The 19,367-nt window shown below is 43.3% G+C and overlaps 1 protein-coding gene across 2 annotated transcripts in view; it reads right to left on the bottom strand.

Moving 5' to 3' along the window:
• Nucleotides 1-16,555, bottom strand: part of LOC137261834 (uncharacterized) — a 63,941-nt gene extending 47,386 nt beyond the window's left edge. For both annotated transcript variants that reach the window (XM_067799634.1, XM_067799635.1), the window contains exon 1: nt 16,210-16,555. In XM_067799634.1, the coding sequence (XP_067655735.1) occupies nt 16,210-16,294 (85 nt within the window). In that variant the 5' untranslated portion in view covers nt 16,295-16,555. The remainder of the gene's footprint in view (nt 1-16,209) is intronic.
• Nucleotides 16,556-19,367: the final 2,812 nt, after the last annotated feature.

Raw genomic sequence — 19,367 nt, 5'->3', positions numbered from 1 at the left:
TAGTTTTGGAGTATATGCACGTATATGCGACGGTGGTTTATATGTAGAAGATGGTGATGCAGTGTATATTTGGCATGTGTCCATGCATATTGTTCAGCAGCAAGGACAATACAACAATCGTGTCTCAGAAGGCCATTTGCCTAATCAGTTAAACAAAGCTGCCGAGTGCTGATCGACTATCTCACTGACGCTTTTCCGTGTTAGTGTTCCATATTGTGTTTCCCTACTGCGCAGTGTGGCGAGTGTGTACAAAGACCTTTCCACTGGCAGTCCCGACCAGGCAATACTCATGTAAGCGATATCAAATATGTATAGCAATTTTCCACGTGAGCACTACCCCTTGTATTGATCACTGCATAGCTGTACCAACATCGTCCCATCCACGGAAATACGTATCCTTGACTCACTGCAGCTATACTTCATACATGCATGTCCATCTCGTCCGCTCTCTGGTAATACTTCATACATGCATGTCCACCTCGTCCGCTCTCTGGTAATACTTCATACATGCATGTACACCTCGTCCTTTCCCTAGGAATACTTCATACATGCATGTCCACCTCGTCCTTTCCCTAGGAATACTTCATACATGCATGTCCACCTCGTCCTTTCCCTAGGAATACTTCATACATGCATGTCCACCTCGTCCTTTCCCTAGGAATACTTCATACATGCATGTCCACCTCGTCCTTTCCCTAGGAATACTTCATACATGTGTGTTCACCTCGTCCTCTTCCCGGTAATACTGGATACATCTGTGTACCTATTTCAAATATTCCATAAACATATGTGTCCACAAATCAAACGGACTGTTTTTGAGATATGACACTGCATAACTTTGAATGCATGCTGATGTATTTCTGCTCCAAGTAATTCCTGTGGTATTGAGTCTTCTAGTAAATGTCATGCTATTCCATCTTAATGCACACCTCAATTTACATAACGTATAACAGCAGGTACACATTAAGGCATTTTCTCAGATCTGTCAAAACTAAAGATGATATCAATCGCCCTGCTTTTGTTACACGTTGTGATTAATCATTAAACAATAATTTCCCGTTTTCTAATATCTCCTTTCTCGTCGGCGAATACATGCTTCTGTTCACCCGTACAAGTTTGTAATAGAAGGTTGATTCAATCGACTACAGCAGGTAGAGTCTCGGCCCAGCACGGTTATCCTTTACTCAGCAATTGCAATTCTACTTATTGATTTTCTTAAAAGACTTGTTGCTTGTTTTATACCATAGGCCTTGTTTTCAAACTTTATTTCTCAAACGCTGACAACAAGGTAATTACGTCACAACATCCGGGCTACTTCCAACGGGAATATGAGAAAAACGTGTTGGTGTGTCACGCTCTACCACAAATTATGATTGATTAAACTTGTTATACTGAAAACACCGCCATAAGACACAGCTGCATTACACAACTGACAAGTTCGGGTCTTCAATAGCACTTAAACTGAGATGAATCCCAATTAGAGCCTTTGAAAAATCGTAACGAACAGTTCTAAGAACTCTCCTCATGGGTCGGGAACATAGCTGAAAACCGCTGTGTTGATTACGTTTATCTAAAGGTGAAGAGATGGTGTGAAAACATTGAGTAGAGGTCGGTAAGCAATTGTATGCGCATTGGATAAATGTCCTCTGTGCTTCACCTTATTGTACATCTAGCTACTAGTTTTCATGTCCTCTGTGCTTCAACTTATTGTACATCTAGCTACTAGTTTTCATGTCCTCTGTGCTTCACCTTATTGTACATCTAATGTCCTCTGTGCTTCACCTTATTGTACATCTAGCTGCTATTTTTCATGTCCTCTGTGCTTCACCTTATTGTACATCTAGCTACTAGTTTTCACGGCCTCTGTGCTTCACCTTATTGTACATCTAGCTACTAGTTTTCACGGCCTCTGTGCTTCACCTTATTGTACATCTAGCTACTAGTTTTCATGTCCTCTGTGCTTCACCTTATTGTACATCTAGCTGCTATTTTTCATGTCCTCTGTGCTTCACCTTATTGTACATCTAGCTACTAGTTTTCACGGCCTCTGTGCTTCACCTTATTGTACATCTAGCTACTAGTTTTCATGTCCTCTGTGCTTCACCTTATTGTACATCTAGCTACTAGTTTTCATGTCCTCTGTGCTTCACCTTATTGTACATCTAGCTACTAGTTTTCACGGCCTCTGTGCTTCACCTTATTGTACATCTAGCTACTAGTTTTCATGTCCTCTGTGCTTCACCTTATTGTACATCTAGCTACTAGTTTTCATGTCCTCTGTGCTTCACCTTATTGTACATCTAGCTACTAGTTTTCACGTCCTCTGTGCTTCACCTTATTGTACATCTAGCTACTAGTTTTCACGGCCTCTGTGCTTCACCTTATTGTACATCTAGCTACTAGTTTTCATGTCCTCTGTGCTTCACCTTATTGTACATCTAGCTACTAGTTTTCATGTCCTCTGTGCTTCACCTTATTGTACATCTAGCTACTAGTTTTCATGTCCTCTGTGCTTCACCTTATTGTACATCTAGCTACTAGTTTTCATGTCCTCTGTGCTTCACCTTATTGTACATCTAGCTACTAGTTTTCATGTCCTCTGTGCTTCACCTTATTGTACATCTAGCTACTAGTTTTCACGGCCTCTGTGCTTCACCTTATTGTACATCTAGCTACTAGTTTTCATGTCCTCTGTGCTTCACCTTATTGTACATCTAGCTACTAGTTTTCATGTCCTCTGTGCTTCACCTTATTGTACATCTAGCTACTAGTTTTCATGTCCTCTGTGCTTCACCTTATTGTACATCTAGCTGCTATTTTTCATGTCCTCTGTGCTTCACCTTATTGTACATCTAGCTACTAGTTTTCACGGCCTCTGTGCTTCACCTTATTGTACATCTAGCTACTAGTTTTCACGGCCTCTGTGCTTCACCTTATTGTACATCTAGCTGCTATTTTTCATGTCATCTGTGCTTCACCTTATTGTACATCTAGCTACTAGTTTTCACGGCCTCTGTGCTTCACCTTATTGTACATCTAGCTACTAGTTTTCATGTCCTCTGTGCTTCACCTTATTGTACATCTAGCTACTAGTTTTCACGGCCTCTGTGCTTCACCTTATTGTACATCTAGCTACTAGTTTTCACGGCCTCTGTGCTTCACCTTATTGTACATCTAGCTACTAGTTTTCATGTCCTCTGTGCTTCACCTTATTGTACATCTAGCTACTAGTTTTCACGGCCTCTGTGCTTCACCTTATTGTACATCTAGCTACTAGTTTTCACGGCCTCTGTGCTTCACCTTATTGTACATCTAGCTACTAGTTTTCATGTCCTCTGTGCTTCACCTTATTGTACATCTAGCTGCTATTTTTCATGCCCTCTGTGCTTCACCTTATTGTACATCTAGCTACTAGTTTTCATGTCCTCTGTGCTTCACCTTATTGTACATCTAGCTGCTATTTTCCATGTCCTCTGTGCTTCACCTTATTGTACATCTAGCTACTATTTTTCATGTCCTCTGTGCTTCACCTTATTGTACATCTAGCTACTATTTTTCATGTGCTCTGTGCTTCACCTTATTGTACATCTAGCTGCTATTTTTCATGTCCTCTGTGCTTCACCTTATTGTACATCTAGCTACTATTTTTCATGTCCTCTGTGCTTCACCTTATTGTACATCTAGCTACTATTTTTCATGTCCTCTGTGCTTCACCTTTTTGTACATCTAGCTGCTATTTTCCATGTCCTCTGTGCTTCACCTTATTGTACATCTAGCTACTATTTTTCATGTCCTCTGTGCTTCACCTTATTGTACATCTAGCTACTATTTTTCATGTGCTCTGTGCTTCACCTTATTGTACATCTAGCTACTAGTTTTCATGTCCTCTGTGCTTCACCTCATTGTACATCTAGCTACTATTTGTCACGGCCTTAGTGTTTCGCCATATTCTACATCAAGCTGCTATTTGTCACCTCCTTTCGCCTTATTCTGTATCCATCTACTACTTTTCACGTGTTCTGTGTTTCACCTTATTGTACGTCTAGCTACAATTTGTCACGTCCTCTACGTGTAGCTCTGTTGTCTATGTAGCTACTAATTGTAAAATCTATCATCGATGCCTTATACATACACCTTGTCGTGTAGCGAGAGAGCTTAGCGCCTACCATTCTGCTTCTGCAGTCACTGCCACAAACATCGACATTCAATACTACATATTGATGAATCCGCTCATCGATTACTTTCAATAAATTCGGGTGCCTTTGAAAAAGTTCAATCCATTTCGTCCTAAGTCCAGCAGTCAATCATCTTTCTGGGTAAACATTGATCATCATTGCTCGTACGCGCTAGCTTAGCTGGGAATCAATACTAAAATCAATCCCTTAATCCAAAACATTTCGCAATCGATTTTTGGGTGTTCGATTTTGCTAAACGTTATTCAGTCAGAGATGGCGGTAGTGCTCTACAGAGTAATGCTCATTTGATTGAAAAAACTATCAGAGATGATAAAACGGCCTTTCAGCCAGTGTGAGACAGATGGGAGCTGACTACAACTGCACAGATGCAACAGTATGAATAATGCCTCACGTCTACAGCAGCCGAGTGGTCGCCGACGTCTTTGCGAACTCATTTAAAAAGCCCATTGTCGTGAAATGAGGTTCAAGACGAGAACCTAAGGTATCTTTCCGCTGAGTGTTAAACTAGTCACAAGAGTTTCACCAGGCATATTAAACAATAACCAATGTGCTATGAAATACTCAGTGGAAAAAGTAAATCATGCAATAACATACACACAAACATAACACAAGAAGTTCGCCGCATCGTTAGCGGTAAATGGGAGCAGCCCGGCGTTAGGGGGAAGATCAAGAACCTTCCCCGCCAGACGTCAGAAGCAACACAATAAAGTTATTGTCCCCAGGATGAAAAGGTTCCTCAGTGTTGGAAGCCCGCTACAAATGAGCCCGCATTCTACACCAGCACCAACATTAGGGAGGGGCCAGATCCTGGAAACGGCCGAATTTTAATAAGGGTGAGTAGAATGTGGTGTGGCAATCACCTTAGACTCTTACAAGGGCTTGATATCCCCCCACTCAAGACGTGTATGGCAACACTCCCGCCCAGGTCGGTTTTCCCAGTGTCAATATGGACATCTGTTCATCCTAACAGACAAAATGTTGCTTACTCCTTTGAGAGCTGCGATAGGGTAGGATAAAAGTATGTGAATAAACACAGACACGTCGCTTCCATAGCAACAAGAAGTTGTACATCCATATATTGCTATTTCCAGAGAAATCTGGGCTTCGTGTGTATATTGTATGAATGTATATTTTGATAGCCCCGTAGTTTACATGTTTCTATGACTGCAACGCTCCCCTGTGTTGTGTTAGTGAAGGCGTTGGAATGCAACACTTCCATTTTAGTTCAGTTATTTCATTCCGACAAAAACAACAATATATTTCCCGTTTGCAAACCTGAGAATAATGTTAGAACCTACCTACCTACCTACCTACCTGCATGCATGCCTACCTGAATGCCTACCTACCTACCTACCTACCTGCATGCCTACCTGAATGCCTACCTACCTATCTACCTACCTACCTACCTACCCACCTACCTACCCACCTACCTACCTACCTACCATCGATTGGGAATTATTATCTGTGTTATTGTCGTTTCCTTCACGGGAGGTCAGGAGGTCAGGAGGTCAGGACGAGTGGTGAACACAAGTACACGAAAGTGGTTCCGATGTTTGAGAGTGTACAATATGATTTTGACAGTGTATGATTTTACTTGCTGTGAACTGTTTGGGTGCTTAAAAAGCAGATAGAATATCCTTTGTCGTCTGATGTTGGGCTGTGTGCAAAGGATTCAAGCTGCTCCCGGAACGGTAGCCACACGTGCCACCCACTAAATGACATTCATCCTAGTGTACTCAGCCTATCTAATTATGACGTCACACCTGACCGCTGAAGGTAGCCACACACTACTTTCATGTTTCTATATTTGACATTTTACAGTCACGTGACATGACCTTATTTGTGAACTCACCCCGGAAACGAATCAAAATACATTCCCCTGTCTCGTTATATGATAGAAACAGTCCATTTTGTGTCACTTCCTGGTAACCAAGAACAACAAAGATAAAAGCGCATCTATATAAGTTAAATTGATGACCAGATCCTGGTCTCTAAGTGATTCCAAGTTGTTTCTGGCTTGTATAAACTGATGAATATAAAACAACCATTCTATGAAGAAGACTCATTACAGGGCACAGCCTACACTCATTCCTTTGCCAATTTCCCACAAACAGAGGCCTCATAAACCACCGCGGCCACCATGGTCCATGATGACCCTGATATATCGCCGTTTGTTCCGTCAATTTCGCCCGTTACACAGTGGGCAAAGTTAATGGTACTCCATCAGTTAGGAGCACATCTCATCAGAGAATAGGACAGATCTATAATCAACTGTTCGCAATTGTGAAAAACAGCGCTGGATCCAGAGAGACGTGCAGAAACACTCTTGCCAATCTGCACCAAACACATGTCCATATGGCCCCATGTCCATATGGCCCCATGTCCATATGTCTCCATGTCCATATAAACACAGAAACCCACGTCTTCATCATAACAGCAGATGTTATCATCTGGTCTGCTTTAGAAATAATTAACACAGCTGACCTGTACATCAATAATACAGATCTCCTGTAAACCATTAAAATACCTGACTTGTACATCAAAGACACACTTCACTTTACTCCAGGGACACTTGACTTTACACCAGGGACACACCTCACTTGTACTGTCAAGGTCAGCGACAACCACGGCTGACTGTCACCTGCAGTCCAGTGACGCCACTTGGTCACTCCACCATCAGCTATCAGTAGACAGATAGGGAGACAGACGGTATCCTGTTCTTGGACGCCATGTGGAGACACCGAGGCGTCAGGGAAGACAAACCATTGCATTTCTTTGTATTTCCACTACACTCCCCTGATGATGGATCGTTATGTTCAAGAATGCACAAACATGTGCTCCGATCCATTCTCCCTCCCAGTCCTCCTTGTGTGTGTCTGTGGGTTTTATGTCCCTTTTTTGTTTGTGTACGTACGTGCGCGAGCCTATGTGTGTGGCAAGATTGATCGGTTTCATACGCATTGAGCTGTTCATATAACAAGAAACTGAAATACTTTTGTTTACGGTTAACTGCATTAAATCTTGCTTATACTGTGTAAAGTGCCATATGAACAATATGCGTATATTTAAAAACAATGTTATTTAAAATAGACTTGATAAGCACTGTGATCGACAGATCAGTTATTGAGTGGTGCTGACCCTGGCTGCCAGTACCAGCTTGAACATCCCCGGAACTGGGGAATGCTGGGATACGTCAGTCGTGATCACCCACACAATCCACTTTGTTGCAATCCACAATGACGTCATAAAGCGTGTTTCCTGGGCATCACATACACTGATTATGTCGACAGTGAGACTTCTCTCTTGAATAATCACACTTGAGTAATCATACTTGGACGAAGATAACTTCTCGAACACATTGCATTGATTCAGGACTCACAGGCATAAGTGCGTTCTGTTTTTCTATAGTGAAACCTTGGTCAAACCTAATCGTTAAAACGCTGAATAAAGAGTGCTTGATATCTTATTCAAGCCCTCGTTATCAAGGCGCGATCGTTATCTTACAAGACGGCAACACGCCAAGATATTCAAACCTAAATATTCCATTTTGTTACAAAAATATTGTAATAGCATGTCATTTAAATGGTGAGCATTGATCTCCAATAAGCCATGTACTACGGGTCAGGCCAGGAACGCTTAATGTACGAGATATACCTGTGATATATGTATCACGGATGTATCATGTGTGTACTATGCATTCGTCATGTGCATATCCTGTATAAATTACCTTTTATGGCGAACCTATCAACACACAAGTTTTGGAACTGAGCCCATCAACACTCAAACACCCGGTGTGAGTCTGTAAAACACACAAGTACCGGAAGTGAGCCCATCAACACACATATACCGGAAGTGAGCATATCAACACCCATGTACCGCAAGTGAGTCTATCTACACTATGTACCGTAAGTGAGCCTGGGATTGTAGACCAGTTAACCCCTAAGACACTCCATTATCGGGAAGACAAATTGTTATGTTTGATGCCGCGTTACATGATCCATAACACGAGCGGGATTTACTCGAGGCAACATTCAACATCAGACAAATCAACTCGTTCATGTGCTGGACCGTCGCAGCAACTGTGAGAGTGCAGGGAAGTGCGTGTCGACCCGGCAATCATGGGGGAGGTATGACTCACCTGCAGGTGACTCACCTGCAGTCGTGACGTCATGTGCAGACGTGGTCGAGATCCACATGATACAGTCGACACGAGATGCCTGTTTATACACTCCTGAGAACATGTTAACAAGGAAAACACTGTTGTAACTGGAAATCCATCTAAAACACAGGACTTAGCAACAGTTGGTAGATAGCGAGTGGAACGCGGGTTCGATACAGGTTGGCAACGTGGCGGCATACGTACCAACGCTGCTCGAGCTCCATATGCCAACATACATTACGCTGCATCCTTAAGGCAGGCAGCCATACTGTAACTATGTAGTTGTACTGTAACTATCTCTGTGTAACTGTACTGTAACTGTGTAGCTATACTGTAACTATGTAACAGTACTGTAACTGTGTAGCTATACTGTAACTATGTAACAGTACTGTAACTGTGTAGCTATACTGTAACTATGTAGCTTTACTGTAACTATGTGACTATACTGTAACTATGATAACTATACAGCTATACTGTAAGTATGTAGCTATGTGGCTATACTGTAACTATGTAGCTATGTAGCTATACTGTAACTATGTAGCTATGTGGCTATACTGTAACTATGTAGCTATGTGGCTATACTGTAAGTATGCAGCTATGTAGCTATACTGTAACTATGTGCCTATGTGGCAATACTATAACTATGTAGCTAAGTGGCTATACTGTAAGTATGCAGCTATGTGGCTATACTGTAACTATGTAGCAATGTGGCTCTACTGTAACTATGTAGCTATGTAGCTATACTGTAGCTATGTAGCTATGTAGCTCTACTGTAACTATGTAGCTATGTAGCTATACTGCAACTATGTAGCTTTACTGTAACTATGTAGCTATACTGTAACTATGTAGCTATGTATGTCTCAGGCAGGGAAGAGCCTCTGTGGACATTTACAGTCAAGGAACAGCATTCTGTCTGAAGCTGTTATAGGCATGTTAGATTTTCGGATTTCATGTCGGACATCTGGGGGACAATGTCAAAAAGTAAAAGGCAAGGAACTCTGTAAGGAACGCTACATCCCCTGCTCCACAGTAATTTAATTGTGAGAGAATGGCGCAGATTACACAGCCAGGGAGATGAAGAAACGCATGGTAGTCCTGCTAATTTCTTTCTGTTAAACTTAACTCACTCAGTCAAAGTATTTCCTCTAATTAACGTCACACATAACGATAATTTGTACTCACTGACGTATCCTACATCTGGGTATACAACCAATAACAGCTGAATATTGCTGTGTGCTACCTCAAGGCCACCTTTACAAAACAGGATTGCCCGGGACAGGTTGGGACCACTAGATCTCTCACTCCTGGATACCAGGGTCTTCGCATACGTTGTCTAGAAATGCGGCACCCTTCCTCCTGTCTGTGTAACACCACCACCCCTTCCTTCGTTCCCAGCTGATTACATCAATGCTCATGCTGTTGATCACTGGATTGTCTGGTCCAGACTCCATTATTTACAGACCGGCACCATATAGCTTAATGTTGCTGAAACCAACCAATCAATCCTTCTCTCTAAACAAAACCACCCCCTTTTCATTATGTCCATAGAAAACCACTGCCTCCTTTCTCGTTTTCTGTATATATACTACAACATCCACATCCTACTGTCTATACAACATACACAGCTCCCGTCTATCTACATGACACCACCATCCCCTTCCATCTGTCTATATGACAGGACCACCCCCTCGGTTTATCTATATAGTACCATCATCCTCTTCCATCTGTCTAAATGTAACAGGACCACCCCCTCCGTCTATCTACATGACACCACCATCCCCTTCCATCTGTCTATATGACAGGACCACCCCTCCGTCTATCTACATGACAGCACCATCCCCTTCCATCTGTCTATATAACGGGACCACCCCTCCGTCTATCTACATGACACCACCATCCCCTTCAGTCTGCCTATATAACAGGACCACCCCTCGGTCTATCTATATAATACCACCATCCTCTTCCATCTGCCAATATAACAGGACCATTCCCTCCGTCTGTCTATATAATACAATCATCCTCTTCCATCTGTCTATATAACAGGACCCCGTCTATCTACATGATACCGCCGTCATCCTCTACCATCTGTCTATATAACAGGACCATCCCCTACGTCTATCTATATAATACCACCACCCCCTTCCATCTGTCTATATAACAGGACCATCCCCTCCGTCTATCTATATAATACCACATCCCCTTCCATCTGTCTATATAACAGGACCATCCCCTCCGTCTATCTACATGATACTGCCATCCTCTTCCATCTGCCTATATAACAGGACCATCCCCTCCGTCTATCTATATAATACCACCACCCCCTTCCATCTGTCTATATAACAGGACCATCCCCTCCGTCTATCTATATAATACCACCACCCCCTTCCATCTGTCTATATAACAGGACCATCCCCTCCGTCTATCTACATAATACCACCATCCCCTTCCATCTGTCTATATAAGAGGACCATCCCCTCCGTCTATCTATATAATACCACCACCCCCTTCCATCTGTCTATATAACAGGACCATCCCCTCCGTCTATCTATATAATACCACCATCCCCTTCCATCTGCCTATATAACAGGACCATCCCCTCCGTCTATCTATATAATACCACCATCCCCTTCCATCTGCCTATATAACAGGACCATCCCCTACGTCTATCTATATAATACCACCACCCCCTTCCATCTGCCCATATAACAGGACCATTCTCTTCGTCTGTCTATATAAAACCATCATCCTCTTCCATCTGTCTATATAACAGGACCCCGTCTATCTACATGACACCACCATCCCCTTCCATCTGTCTATATAATAGGACCACCCCCTCCGTCTATCTATATAATACCACCATCCCCTTCCATCTGTCTATATAACAGGACCATCCCCTCCGTCTATCTATATAATACCACCATCCCCTTCCATCTGCCTATATAACAGGACCATCCCCTACGTCTATCTACATGATACTGCCATCCTCTTCCATCTGTCTATATAACAGGACCATCCCCTCCGTCTATCTATATAATACCACCATCCCCTTCCATCTGTCTATATAACAGGACCATCCCCTCCGTCTATCTATATAATACCACCATCCTCTTCCATCTGCCCATATAACAGGACCATTCTCTTCGTCTGTCTATATAAAACCATCATCCTCTTCCATCTGTCTATATAACAGGACCCCGTCTATCTACATGACACCACCATCCCCTTCCATCTGTCTATATAATAGGACCACCCCCTCCGTCTATCTATATAATACCACCACCCCCTTCCATCTGTCTATATAACAGGGCCACCCCCTCCGTCTATCTATATAATACCACCACCCCCTTCCATCTGTCTATATAATAGGACCACCCCCTCCGTCTATCTATATAATACCACCACCCCCTTCCATCTGTCTATATAACAGGGCCACCCCCTCCGTCTATCTACATGATACTGCCATCCTCTTCCATCTGCCTATATAACAGGACCACCCCCTCCGTCTATCTATCTAATACCACCATCCTCTTCATCAACTACTAAACACTATAACAGCTTCCTCCTGTGCGCCCACAACACCCCATCCTTGTGGCTGTGTAGAGACCCTAGAGGCAGGTGGGTGCTGGAGAGGTACTGCCCTTAATGACCATCAGTGGGATAAGAAGCTCCATCTCTACAGGGCCTGACAGGATCTAGCTGTCAGCAAACACCACACTGTGTGAAGGCCTTGGACTGCTACAATCAAATAGGAATTAATTGGGACTTGCAATGTACCAGCAGATGGATCGAGACAAGCGCCACTAATCTCATACAATGTCGCATCAACATTTCCTACTCAAACGGAATCTCTTGTCTGCGCAATAATTAAAATGTGCTCAACTGGAGACCTGGCTTCACCGAGATGGAATTGTCAGGTTTCTAGTGTTTACTTCCCTGGCTCATTTATTGGAACATACGCATGTTGTTGCAATGGTTCCAGCCACATAGTAGCATAGACGCAAGTTGTATGTATACATGTAAGTGTGCAGAACGCGTCCACATGCACAACACATGTAACAAGTGCACATGAGGCAGTCAAATGATTGTCAACAGAGGTCTCAGGTAGCAACAACTCAACATGGTGAATGGCATGAACAACTCATACGTCTATCCACAGAGGTCTTGACTACCTGTACCTCTATCCACAGAGGTCTTGACTACCTGTACCTCTATCCACAGAGGTCTTGACTACCTGTACCTCTATCCACAGAGGTGTTGACTACCTGTACCTCTATCCACAGAGGTCTTGACTACCTGTACCTCTATCCACAGAGGTCTTGACTACCTGTACCTCTATCCACAGAGGTCTTGACTATCTGAACCTCTATCCACAGAGGTCTTGACTACCTGTACCTCTATCCACAGAGGTCTTGACTACATGTACCTATATCCACAGAGGTCTTGACTACCTGAACCTCTATCCACAGAGGTCTTGACTACCTGTACCTCTATCCACAGAGGTCTTGACTACATGTACCTATATCCACAGAGGTCTTGACTACCTGTACCTATATCCACAGAGGTCTTGACTACCTGAACCTATATCCACAGAGGTCTTGACTACCTGTACCTCTATCCACAGAGGTCATGACTATATGTACCTCTATCCACAGAGGCCGTTACTGCCTGTGCCTCTGTCCCCAGAGGTCTTGACTACATGTACCTATATCCACAGAGGTCTTGACTACCTGTACCTCTATCCACAGAGGCCGTTACTGCCTGTGCCTCTGTCCCCAGAGGTCTTGACTACCTGAACCTATATCCACAGAGGTCTTGACTACCTGTACCTCTATCCACAGAGGTCTTGACTACCTGTACCTCTATCCACAGAGGTCATCACTATATGTACCTCTATCCACAGAGGCCGTTACTGCCTGTGCCTCTGTCCCCAGAGGTCTTGACTACATGTACCTATATCCACAGAGGTCTTGACTACATGTACCTCTATCCACAGAGGCCGTTACTGCCTGTGCCTCTGTCCCCAGAGGTCTTGACTACATGTACCTATATCCACAGAGGTCTTGACTACCTGTACCTCTATCCACAGAGGCCTTGACTACCTGTACCTCTATCCACAGAGGTCATGACTATATGTACCTCTATCCACAGAGGTCGTGTCTACCTGTGCATCTATCCACAGAGGTCTTTACTACCTGTACCTCTATCCACAGAGGTCATGACTATATGTACCTCTATCCACAGAGGTCTTGACTACCTGTACCTCTATCCACAGAGGTCTTGACTACCTGTACCTCTATCCACAGAGGTCATGACTATATGTACCTCTATCCACAGAGGCCTTTACTGCCTGTGCCTCTGTCCCCAGAGGTCTTGACTACATGTACCTATATCCACAGAGGTCTTGACTACATGTACCTCTATCCACAGAGGCCGTTACTGCCTGTGCCTCTGTCCCCAGAGGTCTTGACTACATGTACCTATATCCACAGAGGTCTTGACTACCTGTACCTCTATCCACAGAGGTCTTGACTACCTGTACCTCTATCCACAGAGGTCATGACTATATGTACCTCTATCCACAGAGGTCGTGTCTACCTGTGCATCTATCCACAGAGGTCTTGACTACCTGTACCTCTATCCACAGAGGCCGTTACTGCCTGTGCCTCTGTCCCCAGAGGTCTTGACTACATGTACCTATATCCACAGAGGTCTTGACTACCTGTACCTCTATCCACAGAGGTCTTGACTATCTGTATCTCTATCCACAGAGGTCTTGACTACCTGTACCTCTATCCCCAGAGGTCTTGACTGCCTGTACCTCTATCCACAGAGGCCGTTACTACCTGTGCATCTATCCACAGAGGTGTTGACTACCTGTACCTCTATCCACAGAGGTCATGACTATATGTACCTCTATCCACAGAGGTCTTGACTACATGTACCTCTATCCACAGAGGTCTTGACTACATGTACCTCTATCCACAGAGGTCTTGACTACATGTACCTCTATCCCCACAGGTCTTGACTACCTGTACCTCTATCCACAGAGGTCTTGACTATCTGTATCTCTATCCCCAGAGGTGTTGACTACCTGTACCTCTATCCCCAGAGGTCTTGACTGCCTGTACCTCTATCCACAGAGGCCGTTACTACCTGTGCCTCTGTCCCCAGAGGTGTTGACTACCTGTACCTCTATCCACAGAGGCCGTTCCTACCTGTGCCTCTGTCCCCAGAGGCCTTTACTACCTTGCCTCTGTCCCCAGAGGTTTTGACTATCTGTACCTCTATCCCCAGAGGTCTTTACTACCTGTACCTCTATCCACAGAGGTCTTTACTACCTGTACTTATATCCACAGAGGTCTTGAGAACTGCTTGGGCATATGTCTAAAATGTCTCGAATACCCACACAGATTAGATCAGGGGAAATGTGGTTCTGTCTTTGAAGTGTCACAACGCCCCGAACGGAATTGTGCTCCAACCCACAAGTTTGACACGGAACCAAACCTTGCTACCTGTGTACCTGACACACGCAGATCTTCCCGACTTGTATTCCGTCTGAGAGCTGACTGCCGTGGTGTTTTCATGTGTAAAGAAACACCGCGGTCATCTATAGGCACACGGTATTTGTACATGTAAAGACACAGGTATGTAAGAACACTTTGATCGTACAGCAAATGGCGGTGTTCATATATCAAACAGCGTGAGTCACTGCATACACCACACTCTCAGATAACGCTCGATAACGCTAACCACTCAGGCTGTTCTTATTAACCAAGAAAAACGGGAAATAAGCAATTGCATGCTTCATACCCCATCATTGACACAAATGTATTCAACCGTCCCTAAACCCTCCCATCCCGTGAAGGTACAGGGGTAAAATAGGTCTTCAGCAACCCATGCGATAAAAGGCGACTATGCTTGTCGTAAGAGGCGACTAACGGGATCCGGTGGTCAGGCTCAGTGACTTGGTTGACACATGTCATTTGTTCCTAGTTGCGCAGATCGCCGTTCATGCTGTTAATCAGTGGATTGTCTGGTCCACATTATTTACAGATCGCCGCCATATAATTGGAATATTGCTGAGTGCGGCGTAAGACTAAGATCACTCACTGACACCTTGGAACCCTAACATACCTGGGTGATTTGTTCAACATCCATATGGTTAGAACAGTAAACCAGCATAGCAGCTTCATGCTACAGATAACCAGAGCTGTACGCACCGCCTGAGGAGCTCTTCATTAGTAATGTGTGATACAGTTGAACTGTTGTATGTATGCATGAACTGTCAGAGCGTGAAGTCAAACAGTCATACATATTTTAAATTCACACCTGTTACTAACATGAACTTAAAAACACAATACATTTTTAAATATGTAATCGTGAAAATATCAAAGAGAAAATATATCAAATTACCAATCGTCACTCTAATTACTTGCAACATTCGATGACTTATACGGTCTATTTGGCTAACACTGACCGCCATTTCTAAATCACGTTACACAGTTAAAGTTTCTCAAAGACGGATTCTTTCCTATTGGTTCCCTGCGTGTAACAGACACCGTCGCTTCCTTGGTTGGACTGTGGATACCTCGGCAAGCATATTCCAGACATATTCTACATAACAGCGTGGAATATGATGCTAAATATACATAGGAGATGTTGAAGATGATGTGGGAAGATGATCCGTACATTACTGCGGATGCCTTAGATTGCTGCCCATCAGTACAGGAATTGTTTCTCCAGGAAGACCGGTATTAATTCTTGATTATAAATCAATATTCATCTCGGCCTGGGAAGCTTGTTAGCACTCGCCAAGTGCTGTTATGGGAAGTAAAAATTGTATATGAGACTTACCGTCCAGATCTACAGCATGCACTCCACAGTGGCACAGAAACACCAGCACAATCCCCAGCAGAAACTTGAAGCGTGGTCGACGCATGGCGGACGAGAAGAAGAAGGCAATATATTCTCTAAAATAACATAACACGATATGAATTCTCCTCAGTGATTATATCTATCCAAATACAGTCACAAACATACACCAGATCTTCTTTAACAGCTTTGTGTGACAGAGATTTGCTCCATATCACGACTGATGAAAACGCAGACGACACAAGTTCCAAGCAGACGATACAAGCAACAGACGTCAATTTCAGTAGTACGGCATCCCGCCGCTAGGTGGCGATCTCATCGCTTCAGACTGGTGTCCAGGAGTTCCGATACTGAAGAAAATCGATCGATTCCGAACGTTGCCGACAGCCTAGCCAATAGTTGCCTCCAACTCGGTCGGAATGACAGTTAAACTAACATTCCGCAACTACATGCCTTCCACGTGCGGATTTTTTTATCATCTCTAGAAAAGCTTTGTAGGGAACGCTTTGTTAGTATAGCTTCATATCCGATTCATTTACTTCTTGTGACGGAGCAGTGTAGGTACTGGGATCGATATGGTAAACTACTCTGTGTCAGCAGAAGGCATGGATATTGATAGCCTCACTGAGACTATTCACTAGAGATTCTATCAATGAAACTGGTCGCATCATTCTTATCACAGCGTCCACCTCCGGCAGATTCCTGGAAATAAGGAACAAAGGTCAATAGTCAAAGGTCTGTATGACTGAAACATCGATACTACTTGAATGGTGTGGAGAATACTGGTCACCGACATGACGAAACCGAATTGAAAGGATGCCAGCAGAGCACGCAAAATGGCAACTAGACAGAGGTTCCCGTCATTGGAACGATAGTATAGCATGCAAATATTACGTACAAATCATGATATTCGAGCATCACTTAAGGACGATAACAAACCATGAGAGCAAGGCAGAGTACTTGAGTATGGCTTAAAGTGAGAATGTGTATGAACAGCATCTGCATGCAATCGGAGCTGAAAGATGGAATGTATACTTCGTACTGGCGCATGATCAGAGGGCACCGACATTATCGTATACAGATGCATAGTTAGAGCACACAAACAGAATCTAACATACCCGGATAGTGGTACATGATTAGAGCAGGCAAACAGAGCCTAAACAGTTCGTTATATTGGTGTATGATTAGAGCACAGAGAGCCTAAACAGATCTTGATATAGATGCATGATTAGATCACACATACAGAGCATAAACAGTTCCTAATATAGGTGCATGATTAGATCACACATACAGAGCATAAACAGTTCCTAATATAAGTGCATGATTAGATCGATCACACATACAGAGCATAAACAGTTCCTAATATAAGTGCATGATTAGATCGATCACACATACAGAGCATAAACAGTTCCTAATATAGATGTATGATCAGAGCACACGGTTGACACATGGGCAGAGCATACAGAACCTAGACACAGAAAACATCGTAATTTTTGTGTCTTGGAAATACCTAAATGCTGAAGTTCATAAAATGGTTAAATACTTCTTTCACTTGTGTCGTCACTGATTTGTTTGCTTTTGGTTAAGGGCAGGAGGTGGGAAGGGTGTTAGTTTTCTTTCTGTTTATATATTTTCTGCGATTTTTAACCTTTGTGGTTTTTTGTTGGTGTTGGGGTTTTTGTATTCTGACAGCTCGTCCGAGCGGTAGAATGTTTGATCTACGTATAACGACTCAACGTATAAAAGAAAGAATCAAACATGAAATGTAGACTTGGCCCTGCAGTGGGTAACAGTAAAAGACAGTATTTATACATCAGAATACATGTGACTGAAGCGAAAGTACTTCCTTCATGTGTCCTTGAACATTCTTTGCCTTACGCTTGGGGCTGCATTCTTCCAGTCCTGCACGGACACCAGAACAGTAACTGAAGTGACTCCCTGATAAAGAATTCCACCATGTCTTGACAACAATACCAATTGGTTGAGTTCTCATCTTCGTTAATCAACGTGAATTGTCCATCCGTTCCAGGCTTTGCGTATCGCAGAGACGCGGTGGACAAAAACTATTACATCGCGTGGTTCAGTGTTACAGGGTCGTGTTGTGAATACACCCTGTTCCTGTTGTCATCTTCAGAACGCAGAAGAGCTTGTAACAAGAACTGATGCCGTGACCTATTGCATCACTTCAACGTTTCAAAAAAGCCAATGTCTGCCCATGCCTGTCCAACCAAATACGTGATACTAATCTTAATTCGTCAAGATGTTCTATCTGCCAAAATTCCTTTCTATCCACGCCGCTTCTTTCCCCAGTGTTCCGAGACATTTACTCAAAAAACATTTTAATTTCAGTTGAGGCAATTCTTCCTTTGCTTTAAAGATTGGCCCCGTCTTATCGGAAAGAAAGTCTGACATTTGTGTTGAATGTGCCTTCTGTATGAGCAGCTGATAGCTCCTTACACTGACAGGGTGGAACTGAGATGACCATACCTAGCATTGATGGCGTTGCATGGGCTGTAGGGAGCTTCCATTAGTAATGGGGAGCGGCTTGGCTATTGACGGACTGGTGTCACTATCACACGTTTCAACACAGAATTCCTGGCAGTGTCCATGATACCATGAAATTGCCCAGTAAATGACTACATGCTATGAAAAACAACGTTATCAGAGACTCACTGATTTGATGTGACAATTCCATGAAGGGCATGGCACATAAAGAAAACAGATATCGGGCTTGTGACTCACTGATTGTGAGTACGTGTCTATTTACTTGTAGTTTTGTTGGTGTGGACGTGTGGAGATGTGACGTTAGTTTATATTTCACTGGCTAATCAGGATAGCCATGTTATTACACGCGACCGGTGGCAACATCACACGAAGACACAGATTTGTTTTGGAAGTCACCATTTGACTCTATTTTGATAATAGCCTGTGCCATTGTGTTCATGTTTTTGTAACCTGGGATTAAATAGTTCAACTTCAAATTAAACCCCTCATGTGTCCAACCATCAGAGTGATTTGATTATCGATTTGGTTTTTAAAGGTTACTTTTTGACATAGTTGCAACACTGCGTGATTTTAATGATCGTATTATCCAGACTTTCACGTAGGCAGATATGATGGTCCAGCAAAAAAATTAGATC

Source organism: Haliotis asinina, chromosome 14, assembly GCF_037392515.1.
Source record: "Haliotis asinina isolate JCU_RB_2024 chromosome 14, JCU_Hal_asi_v2, whole genome shotgun sequence".
In the NCBI taxonomy this organism is placed as follows: domain Eukaryota; kingdom Metazoa; phylum Mollusca; class Gastropoda; order Lepetellida; family Haliotidae; genus Haliotis; species Haliotis asinina.
This window is presented reverse-complemented; position numbering and strand designations above follow the sequence as displayed.